The sequence below is a fragment of the Pan troglodytes genome, chromosome 5, assembly GCF_028858775.2.
Source record: "Pan troglodytes isolate AG18354 chromosome 5, NHGRI_mPanTro3-v2.0_pri, whole genome shotgun sequence".
Classification (NCBI taxonomy): domain Eukaryota; kingdom Metazoa; phylum Chordata; class Mammalia; order Primates; family Hominidae; genus Pan; species Pan troglodytes.
Genome location: NC_072403.2, coordinates 171,714,154 through 171,725,805, shown reverse-complemented (window position 1 = coordinate 171,725,805; position 11,652 = coordinate 171,714,154). Strand labels below are relative to the sequence as shown.

Sequence of the window (11,652 nt, the reverse complement as noted above, 5' to 3'; positions counted from 1 at the left end):
GGGGACAAAGTCTGTGTGCCTCCTGTCCTGGAATAGGTCCCAAGGTCGGCTTACTTGCAAAGCAAGGGTACGGCGCAAGAGTACTGAATACGGGTTGGAAGGGCGCTGGCTCTACCCTCAGCTCATAGGCCGGCTGGGCGGCGCTGACCAGCAGCTAGGCCCCGTCTTCCCTAGGAACGGCCACGGGGGCCCTGGGAGGGTACGAATGTCTTTTTGCAGTGAGGCCTCTGGACCCCGCGGCCCCCACGCAGCGCAACCAAGACTCAGGGGCAGGCGCCGCAGCCGCCTCGTGCAGCCAGATCCCCGCCGGCACCCGCAGGGGGCGGAGCCGGAGGTAGGGCCTTCGGGCCGTACCAACTCCACGGGGGCAGGGGCCGCCTCCCTTCGGCCGCGCGCCACTCAAGTACGGCAGACAGGCAGCGAGGTTGCCGAGGCCGAGGCTAGCCTGCAGCCTCCTTTCTCCCGTGCCCTGGGCGCGGGGTGTACGGCAAGCGCGGGCGGGCGGGACAGGCACGCAGGGCACCCCCGGGGTTGGGCGCGGCTGGCGCGGGGCGGGGCCCGCGGGGGGGGCGGGGCGGCGGTGCCCTTGCGGCGCAGCTGGGGTCGCGGCGCTGCTCCCCGCGCTTTCTTAAGGCCCGCGGGCGGCGCAGGAGCGGCACTTGTGGCTGTGGTGGCTTCGGCAGCGGCTTCAGCAGATCGGCGGCATCAGCGGTAGCACCAGCACTAGCAGCATGTTGAGCCGGGCAGTGTGCGGGTGAGAAGAAAGGGGACCCGGTCACGGCCCCAAGGGCGAAGGGGCTCGCGGCGGGCAGGGCCTCCGCGGCAATGGCGACAGTGGCCGCACCGGGCCTGGCGGGACCGGGGCACCTGCGGGCGGTTCTCCCGGGAGTGCCCGGCGCGGCGGCTGGAGCGGGGATCCGCAGGGAGGGGACGCGGGGACTCGGGGGACGCCGCGCGCTGCCGTTCCTCGGCAGCCCAGCCTGCGTAGACGGTCCCGCGGCGCTGACTGACCGGGCTGTGCTTTCGCGTCTTCAGCACCAGCAGGCAGCTGGCTCCGGCTTTGGGGTATCTGGGCTCCAGGCAGAAGCACAGCCTCCCCGACCTGCCCTACGACTACGGCGCCCTGGAACCTCACATCAACGCGCAGATCATGCAGCTGCACCACAGCAAGCACCACGCGGCCTACGTGAATAACCTGAACGTCACCGAGGAGAAGTACCAGGAGGCGTTGGCCAAGGGTAGGTTCCAGGCTGAGCGGCGGGAGGCAGTCCCCGGCAGAGGCGACCCCAGGGAGCCAGGCCCCATACGGACGGGCCTCTCCGTGGAGGAGAACTCGCTTCGTATTTGTACCGGTTCCGAGTTTTCCAGGCACGATAGTCTCTCTTTTAAACACATGGTCTACCTCATTGTAGAAGGAGTGCCTCGATGGGTTTGAACACACTTCTGTCATCTCAGGGAACTTGGGGTCCTGCGAAGGAGCTTGCCTTACTGTTGTGAGCCACATTCCGTTACACATATTGCCAGCACTGGTGAATTGTAGGGCCTGAAAAGAAAGCTCTACTGTGTCACTCGTTTTTTTTGCAAATTGAAATTGTTCTTGTTGTATAATGTGCTCTGGGGAAATGTTTGGTCTCTCAGGTAGGTGTGCCAGCCGTTTGCAGGAGGGCTGAGAGCGCCTGTCCACTGGTGGCCAGACATCATCGGGTCCGCAGGTGTCTCTGAGTGTCAGGGTCACCTCCTGATAGAAGTGGGAGTGGTGTCTTACTGCCAGGTCACACTGAAGGTGGGAGACAGGAGGACACTACTCCGTGCTAGGAACCATGGTCCTTGTCATCTTCCTGAGAGCAAACGGGGTCGGGACTCCAGCCTAGGACTTGGAGACTCCTTGCATCCCCAGCTACCCTGCAGGTGAAACTTCACTGAGCCCACTTGTTGACTTCAGGTGGGAGAGGAGGAGGCACACCATTATGGTGTGCGTTACCAAAAAAGCAGTAACCTAACTGTGGAACAGTTCAGGATCTTTAGACTTGATACTTTTCTTGATTTCCCTTAGGGGTCAAAGTTCACAAGGAAAATAGCCCTTTAGTGGGAAACTGAAACAGGCTTGTTTTTATTTACTATTTACTCATATTTGTAATGCAATTAAAATATATGGTGTTAACTTTTTTTTTTTTTTCTCAAGAGCTCGGTTGATAAAACCAGGGGTATGTGGACTTTTTGAGTCTGTGCCTTTTGGGGGTGTGTATGGGAATGTTTTAACGTTTTTTACAAAATAGTATTGTCTTTTTAATCTATTCGTTAGGGGTTTGCACAAGGAAGATAATCGATAGTCATGTTTTTTAGACTCTCTGTATTGCTTGGTAAGCTACGTAGTAAAAAATGTTTACTTTTCCTTAAATGTTTTGAATTTCGGGGTTATGAAATTTGTTGAGTAATTTTTAGACAGTCACATCTTGTTGACTGGAGGCATCTAGTGGAAAAATGCAGTATTTCAGCCTGATTGTGTTTGAAGTAAATGACTAAAAGAGGAGGAAGTTACCACATTCTGGAAGATTTACTTGAGACAGACGAACCTTGAATTACGGGAAAAGGCCCCGTGATTTAGGAAATAACAAATTTGGGAAACATGTAATGGGGAGAGACTGGGGAATACCCCAGTTGTGAAAGTACTTCCTGTAAGGCAACATCTGACACCAGGAACCTTTCTCTTCAGTGTTTTAAAAACAACTTAATTTCAGTCCTTTACTTGTGGAATCAGAGCCTTACTTATGTAATACAACCCACTGGAAAAAAGCTTTTTATTGTATTGTACTATATTGTTTATAAGTGATTGAGTACCTGCAGAGCTTTCTTTTACTTAAACATATTTTAAAAATTATTAAAAAGATTTTCATGTTTGAAAACTTGGGGAAAAAAGATAAAACAATGTCATAATCTCATCACATTTAACTGACTAATATGAATATTTTTCAACAAAAAGCATTTGACTTTTATTATTATTTGAGGCAAAAACTAAACTGAAACCAAATAAAATGTTGAATTTCAGAAAAGTGTTCTTAAAAGCAGATATTAAGCCCTCAATTTTTATTAATTTTAAAATGAGTAAGCAAACTGTAAGATGTTAAGATTATTAAATTATCTCTCATTAAGCATGTATCTTTCCCATTTTAAAAATTTAGTTACTATTGATTTATTAAAAAACAATAGAAAAGTTACATCTATTTTTAGAGTGACTCTCAAGAAAATTTAATAAGGGAAACACAGATCTATAAAAAAACTGTTTGTAAACCTAGCAAAGGAAAAAAAAAGTTGGTGTCTTTAAAAAACCCTTTGAGATTAGCTGTGTATTCAGATATCAGTTGGTTCTCTCCTTTCTGAATCGCTAAACAACTGGAGCTTGTTTCAGAAAGCAGCATTGTCTACGTATGTTCCTTTTAAAAAAATTTTTTTTAAATTCTATCTAAAAAAACAGACGGGGTCACACTACGTTGCCCAGGCTGCTCTTGAATTCCTGGGCTCCCCTATCCACGCACCTCGGCCTTCCAGAGTGCTGGGATTACAGGTGTGAGCCACCGTGCCTAGTCAGACATACTTTTTTTTTTTTTTTGACGGAATCTCAGTCTGTCCCACAGGTTGGAGTGCAGTGATGTGATCTCGGCTCACTACAACCTCTGTCTCCTGGGTTCAAGCAATTCTCCTGCCTCAGCCTCCTGAGTAGCTGGGATTACAGGCGTACGCCACCACGCCTGGCTACTTTTTGTGAGACAGGGTTTTTCCATGTCGTCCAGGCTGGTCTGGAACTCCTGACCTCAAGTGATCCGCCCATCTCGGCCTCCCAAAGTGCTGGGATTACAGGCGTGAGCCACCTCACCTGGCCTTGTATGTACGTTTTTTTCTTTTTCTTCCTTTTTTTTTTTTTTCTGTGACGGAGTATTGCCCTGTCGCCCAGGCTGGAGTGCAGTGGCGTGATCTTGGTTCACTGCAACCTCTGCCTCCTGGGTTCAAGCCATTCTCCTGCCTCATGCTCCTGAGTAGCTGGGATTATAGGCACACGCCACCATACCTGGCTAATTTCTGTATTTTTAGTGAAGACAGGGTTTCACCATGTTGGCCAGGCCGGTCTTGAAATCCTGACCTGAAGAGAGCTGCCCGCCTCGGCCTCCCAAAGTGCTGAGATTACAGGCGTGAGCCACCGCACCCGGCCCAGACATATGTTCTTAACGTACACTTTCAGAACAGCAGTTGAGAACTTTTTCCAAAATGTAAGCTCCTTGAGAGCAAAGCTCTCAGTGGGTCTCTGTGTCCTTTACTTTGCTTCTCTTGGTATCTTGTGGATAATATGCACAAAATATTTATTAAACAAGAGGATTTCCATTTTTTTCTAATATTAATAGTTCATTTAATCTGTAGCTTCTTGAAGGCATAGAAAAGAGTATTTTATTTTGCCTACTTGTTTGGCAAGGTACCCATGCAGTATGCCAGGAGTTACAGGGCCTATTGAGAAGGAGTAAAGGGTCTGGGAGGGGTGGCAGGGTGTTGCTAATTCATGTATGGTGGCTAGAGAAGGCTTCACTGATGGGGTTGATGTTTCAGTGGAGACTTGAAGGAGGAACAGGAACGCAGCATGAGACTGTCTTGGGGAAGAGTGTTCAGCAGAGGCAGCAGTGCTCAGCTAGCCTTGAGGGGAACATCCGAGTTGGTCATGTGAGTGCAAAAAGGCCAGTGAGGCTGCAGCTGGGTGAGCACGTGCTCAATGACGGGGTCAAGTGCAGCGCCTCTTGGTAGTAAGAGTAGCTGAGTGTAAACACCTAGGGTTCGCTCCAGTGAGAAGGGGAGCCTTTGGAGGGGGCAAGGCCCACCCCCACCCCCCAAAACTGAGGGGATAGTGGCACCAGTGCAGTGAGAGATACTGGTCCTCTGTCCCAATGAGGTGGCAGTAGAGTTAGGGAGAAGGGATTAGGTTCTGCTTGTGTTTTATTTTTTTCTTTTATTTTTCTCTGTGTGCTTTTATATAGATTGGATGTATTTTAAAGGTAGAGCTGGCTTTGCTAATGGATATGCTGGTGGATTGGATGTGGGGTGAAGGGAGAGGAGTCAAAAATGACATCAGGTTCCCAAGGATGTCCTGAGGGACAGAGCTGGCATTTACTGAGACGTGGAGGACAATAGGAGGAGTAAGTTTGGGGTAGAACATCAGGAGTTCAATTTTGAGTATGTTGAGTTTCTTGTTAATGTGACTTGGAGATATTTCCCAATGAATCGTTGTCTGTCTTGAAAGTGAGAGTTGAAGGTTTTCTGTACAGTCTGTATGTTGAGCCATACATTTTAGCATTCTATTATTTTGATTGTCCTCTTTGGTGTTTCATTTCCTAAAATCTCTTCTATCTAAGAGAACCCTGAGCCTAGCAGCCAGGAGTGAATTTTCTAGCTTTTCCACCTCTGCTAGGTCCTTCATCAGTTGTTCAGCTTGTCTGGGACAAATAATTTTGGGGCGGGGGGGTGCTGAATTTTAGGACAAACGGATGTTATAGATAAGCTGGTCCCATTATCTAATAGCTTACAAAGAAAAAATATAATGTATACAGTGGTTGAAAAAGTAGGAGTTATAAAAAAATGTGTTTGCATTTTAACTTTTCAGGAGATGTTACAGCCCAGATAGCTCTTCAGCCTGCACTGAAGTTCAATGGTGGTGGTCATATCAATCATAGCATTTTCTGGACAAACCTCAGCCCTAACGGTGGTGGAGAACCCAAAGGTTGGTATATATTGGTGCACCCTTATCTACATTTTGTGCACAGTAGGAATCGATTGTTGATTTACTGAAGTTACCTTATACTTGTTTTTTGTTTTTTTTGTTGTTTTTTTGAGACAAGAGTTTTGCTCTTGTTGCCCAGGCTGGAGTACAGTGGCGCAGTCTTGGCTCACTGCAACCTCCGCTTCCTGGGTTCAAGTGATTCTCCTGCCTCAGCCTCCCAAGTAGCTGGGATTACAGGCGCCCGCCACCACGCCCGGCTAATTTCTGCATTTTTAGTAGAGATGAGGTTTCATTCACCATGTTGGCCAGGCTGGTCTTGAACTCCTGACCTCGTGATCTGCCCACCTTGGCCTCCCAAAGTGCTGGGATTACAGGCATGAGCCACCGTGCCTGGCCTAAGTTACCTTATTCTTACCAGAGGTATCATAGTGGCATATTTTTCATAACAACGAGTATGATAAAAGTTGTAACTTTCAAAAGGACACAAGTAGGAATGGAGAATGCTTTCATGGGGTTATGTCATAAGATTTTATGTTCACGCACACATAGAATATCACATGAACTCCACCTTCTGGTTTCTGGATGGTACTTCATATTAGGGAAAGACTGAGAAACTTCATTTTATGAACTTTTTTTTTTTTGAGACGGAGTCTTACAGTCGCCCAGGCTGGAGCGCAGTGGTGCAATGTCGGCTCATTGCAACCTCCACCTTTCAGGTTCATGCAATTCTCGTGTCTCAGCCACCCAAGTAGCTGGGATTACAGGCATGTGGCATCACTCCCGGCTAATTTTTATATTTTTGGTAGAGACAGGGTTTCACCATGTTGGCGGGGCTGGTCTCGAACTCCTGGCCTCAAGTGATCCACCCACCTTGGCCTCCCAAAGTGCTGTGGTATGGATGTGAGCCACCGCGCCAGTCTAGAAAAGATGAACTTTCTGTCTACTAGTTTCTAGGGCCTGGATTAGATAGTTAACCGTCTGTACCTTTTTTCATCTATGTGATACAGGGATAACAATGGTGTTGTTTTGAGAATTAAATTATAGTGTCATTTGCTATTTTTCACTCTTCCTAACTGATAAAAAGTCAGTTGTTCCAGGAAATTAGGTTTTCTGGGTATTTTTAAAAAGTGTTCAGGGAATGAGGAGAGTACAGGGCTAGATGGTCTTGTTCGCTATCACTGTTTCCTTGACTTCCTGTGTAGCTTGTGGAGGCCCAGATGACTTTAATTATCTTCTTCACCCAGGGAGGGCATGAGGCGTAAATGTAGTTCTTGTCTCTTGTTTCTGGGCTCCGGATATGCACCCTAAGTTTCTATGGTTTTATTGTTCATTTTTAATCAGTGTTATGGAAGGCAGCCTATCTTATGCACTTGAAATAAGCAATTTCATTTTAAGGTAATGATGAATGAGGAGAGTAAGCATGGGAAACTGGGCAACTTTTTCTTTATTTTTGTTTTTATTTATTATTATTTTGGAGATGGAGTTTAGCTCTTTGGCCCAGGCTACAGTGAAGTGGCTTGATCTTGGCTCACTGCAGCCTCCGCCCATCCCGGGTTCAAGTGATTCTCTGCCTCAGCCTCCCGAGTAGCTGGGATTATAGGTGCCTGCCACCATGCCCGGCTAATTTTTTTGTATTTTTAGTAGAGAGGAGTTTCTCCATGTTGGTCAGGCTGGTTTTGAACTCCTGACCTCAGGTGATCCACCTGTCTCGGCCTCCCAAAGTACTAAGATTACAGGTGTGAGCCACCGTGCCTGGCCAACTTATTTTTTTTCTGAGTTCAGTCTTCTAGACTATCGGTTAATACTGTTGAAGTTTTGTCAGTTACCAGAATATCAGATATATTCATATGCAACCAGTGGTTTTGGTAAGCTGCCATTTTTGTTTAATCTGTACCACATTCCATCATTTGTGCTTACAAAGATGATTACTTTTAAACCCGTAGAATAAGAGAAGTGAGATTTTGACCCAGTTGATTTAGTTGATGTGACTAATCTAGAATTACATTCTGTATTGCTACAGAATAAAAGGATTATAGCTCTTATGGTATACCCTTAGTTCAGTCATAGAGAAAACTGCCCATCAAGACAGGAAGAGCTGGGCTGCCTTGGAGAAGAACAATAACTTTATTCCCAAATGGAGGCGTAGAAGAAGGAGGGTAGAAGTCAAAGGAAAATTTTCTATTCAGGGAAAAGAAAAAGCTAACAGAAAGTAGTATTTCTTTCCTAACAAAAATAGTACAGTGAGTGGGGAAATCCCTCTAACTCGATTCATTAAAAAATGTGAACTACGCAGCTGGAGGCCATTATCCTAAGCGAATTAACCCAGGAACAGAAAACCAAATACCACATGTCTCACTTGCAAGTGGAAGCTAAACATGGAGTACTTATGGATATAAAAATGGCAACAACAGACACTGGGGACAGAGCAGGGAGGGAGAAAGAAGGGGAGGGGGTGAAAAACTGTTGTATACTAAGCTCACTACCTGGGTGATGGGATCAATTGCACCCCAGACCTCAGCATCATATGCTACCCACGTAACAAACCTGTGCATGTACCCTCTGAATTTAAAATAAAATTTGAACCGGGCGCGGTGGCTCACGCCTGTATTCCCAGCACTTTGGGAGGCCAAGGCGGGTGGATCACCTGAGGTTGGGAGTTTGAGACCAGCCTGACCAACATGGAGAAACCCTGTCTCTACTAAAAACACAAAATTAGCCGGGCGTGATGGCACATGCCTGTAATCGCAGCTGCTCGGGAGGCTAAGGCAGGAGAATTGCTTGAACCCGGGAGGCAGAGGTTGCAGTGACCCGAGATCATGGCATTGCACTCCAGCCTGGGCAACAAGAGTGAAACTCCGTCTCAAAAGGTAAAAAATGAAAAAAAAATGAAAAAAAAAAAAGTTATAAAAAACAAAAACGTGAATTAAAATTGTGAAACTTAGATCCAGGTGTCGCATTCTGATGTTGTCTAATTTCTTGGGCCCTATGACAAAAATATTTTAATACATGTAATATAACATTTTACTGTAATTATTGAAATCTGTTCATGTGTGGGTGTTTTTGGATTTTTTTTTTTAATAGGGGAGATGCTGGAAGCCATCAAACGTGACTTTGGTTCCTTTGACAAGTTTAAGGAGAAGCTGACGGCTGCATCTGTTGGTGTCCAAGGCTCAGGTTGGGGTTGGCTTGGTTTCAATAAGGAACGGGGACACTTACAAATTGCTGCTTGTCCAAATCAGGATCCACTGCAAGGAACAACAGGTTAGATTTAAAAATTGTGATTTCATTTGGGAGAGATGCTCTACTGTAAAGCATTCAACTAGAAATAAGGAAAACTAACAGTGTTTTAACTTAAGAACATGTAATAATTTGCAAATCTTAACAGATAACACCCAGAGTCTTGTGTAAGTAAAAATGTTTTAGAAGTCCTGATATTTCATAAAATTAATAAGTACATGTAATTTTATAGGTACATTAACAAACATGTTTTATTTTTATTTATTTTTTTTGAGACAGATCTCACTGTTGCCCAGGCTGGAGTGCAGTGGTGCGATCTCGGTTCACTGCAACCTCCGCCTCCTGGGTTCAAGTGATTCTCCTGCCTCAGCCTCCCAAATAGCTGGGATTACAGGCACATACCACCATGCCCAGCTAATTTTTGTGTTTTTAGTACAGACAGGGTTTCACCATGTTGGCCAGGCTGGTCTTGAACTCCTGACCTCAGGTATCTGCCTGCCTCGGCCTCCTGAAGTGCTGGGATTACAGGCATGAGCCACCATGCCCAGCCAAATGTTTTGCTTATTAACCCTGCTTCATTCTACAGAGAATTAATATCAGCTTAGATAATTATATGTACTAAAATAAAAAAAAATTAGCTATAGAACAAGAGTGAGGAAAAGAAATACAAGCAGAGACTGATTTCAGAGCTTGTACTGTTACCTCCTCTGCTGAGCATTTGAGGTTAAACTGGGACTAGATCTCAGGTTTCCAGACCTTCTGCCTTTCTGGGGCTCTTTGGTAGAGTATATGAAAATATTCGGCTTGGAAGTGCCAGGCTGGGCTCACCAAATACTTTTCTGCTGTTGAGCCTAATTGGATTTTTAAAATGTCACTGAAGAGTATGGGAAATAGAGCCATGAGTTGTCTGGCAGAGGGTTGGGACTTTGAACTTAAAGTGATACCTTCACATCAACAACAGTCATTCTCTGCCCCTTCTTCTACCCCTGACATTGGAATACTCTTGATCTGTGGCTCACTTCACAGGATAGACTCAGATTTTGGCAGAATCTGAACAGCTCTTTTGGGACAGTGAAATGGCATAACAATTTGTAAAAGCCACAAAAAATTTGTAAGCACCGATCTGTAGAGTCAGGTTATTTATAGAGCTGCATGACCAGAAAGGCTGATATTTGTAAGTGAGTCCCAGCTACACTCCTTCCTCTCCCTGTGGAAAGCACATTAGAAGGAAAATAAGGGAATGTCATGGCCTTTTGTTTATAAAAATCATTAATAAATTTTGCTACTTGAAATTATTAATAATAAATTACTAGTAACCTCCCTCACAACTGATCAAGACATACTGGTTAAGAATTGTTTTCGTAGAGAGAGCTATAATTTATTTTGAGTGTTTTTGTGTGTGCGTGATGGAGTCTCACTCTGTTGCCCAGGCTGGAGTGCAGTGGCGCAATCTTGGCTCACTACAACTTCCGCCTCCCAGGTTCAAGCAATTCTCCTGCGTCAGCTTCCTGAGTAGCTGGGATTACAGGCGCCTGCCACCTCGCCAGGCTAATTTTTTGTATTTTTAGTAGAGGCGGGGTTTCACCATGTTGGCCAGGCTGGTCTCGAACGCCTGACCTCAAGAGATCTGCCTGCCTCGGCCTCCCAAAGTGCTGGGATTACAGGCCTGAGCCACTGCGCCCAGACCAAAAGTTTTTTTAAATGGATGTTTTACAGATAGAACTAAATTCTTCATTTACCTCACTTAATTTCTGAAAACACTGTGTCCTCCAACTGCTCTGTATTCCCAAAGATTAAAATTAGCCTTGGGGAGCAGAGCTGGTTCCTCGTAAACCCCTGTGAGTGCCCAGACCCTTTGGAGGAGGTTCTCAGTGAGCTTTTGCCTGCTCCCACAGATGTAACACACCCTTCCTGCTGCTCCTAAGACCACCATGAGGAAGGCTGGGAATTGGCTCTTGAATTAATTTGTTGGTATTTTTAAGAATAGCTATTAAAGTACTGTTGTTAATTTTCCCAAGTCTATTTTATTGTTAGTATTTGTCACATTTTCTTTGTTAACAGTGAATTAAAAATATTTTATAGGAATATTCATTCTTATCTAGATTTCCTACTTATATAAAAAAACAAGTGAATGAGATTGTTACAAAGGGTAATTTTGTGTGGGTAGAATAATAAAAGTTGAAATTGAGAAGAGGCAATGTTTTAGACTGAAACTGATGGTTGGTTTGTTTTCCCCTTCTTTCTAACAGGCCTTATTCCACTGCTGGGGATTGATGTGTGGGAGCACGCTTACTACCTTCAGTATAAAAATGTCAGGCCTGATTATCTAAAAGCTATTTGGAATGTAATCAACTGGGAGAATGTAACTGAAAGATACATGGCTTGCAAAAAGTAAACCACGATCGTTATGCTGAGTATGTTAAGCTCTTTATGACTATTTTTGTAGTGGTATAGAGTACTGCAGAATACAGTAAGCTGCTCTATTGTAGCATTTCTTGATGTTGCTTAGTCACTTATTTCATAAACAACTTAATGTTCTGAATAATTTCTTACTAAACATTTTGTTATTGGGCAAGTGATTGAAAATAGTAAATGCTTTGTGTGATTGAATCTGATTGGACATTTTCTTCAGAGAGCTAAATTACAATTGTCATTTATAA

At 45.0% G+C, this 11,652-nt stretch overlaps 1 protein-coding gene across 1 annotated transcript; it reads left to right on the top strand.

Moving 5' to 3' along the window:
• Nucleotides 1-1,083: 1,083 nt before the first annotated feature.
• Nucleotides 1,084-11,387, top strand: SOD2 (superoxide dismutase 2; the record flags this gene model as incomplete). The annotated part of the gene is given in 4 exon segments (NM_001009022.1): nucleotides 1,084-1,238; nucleotides 5,639-5,755; nucleotides 8,837-9,016; nucleotides 11,242-11,387. Coding segments are annotated over 4 exon segments (598 nt in total), but the record flags the coding sequence as incomplete, so codon positions are not given.
• Between the last annotated feature and the right edge of the window lie 265 nt (nucleotides 11,388-11,652).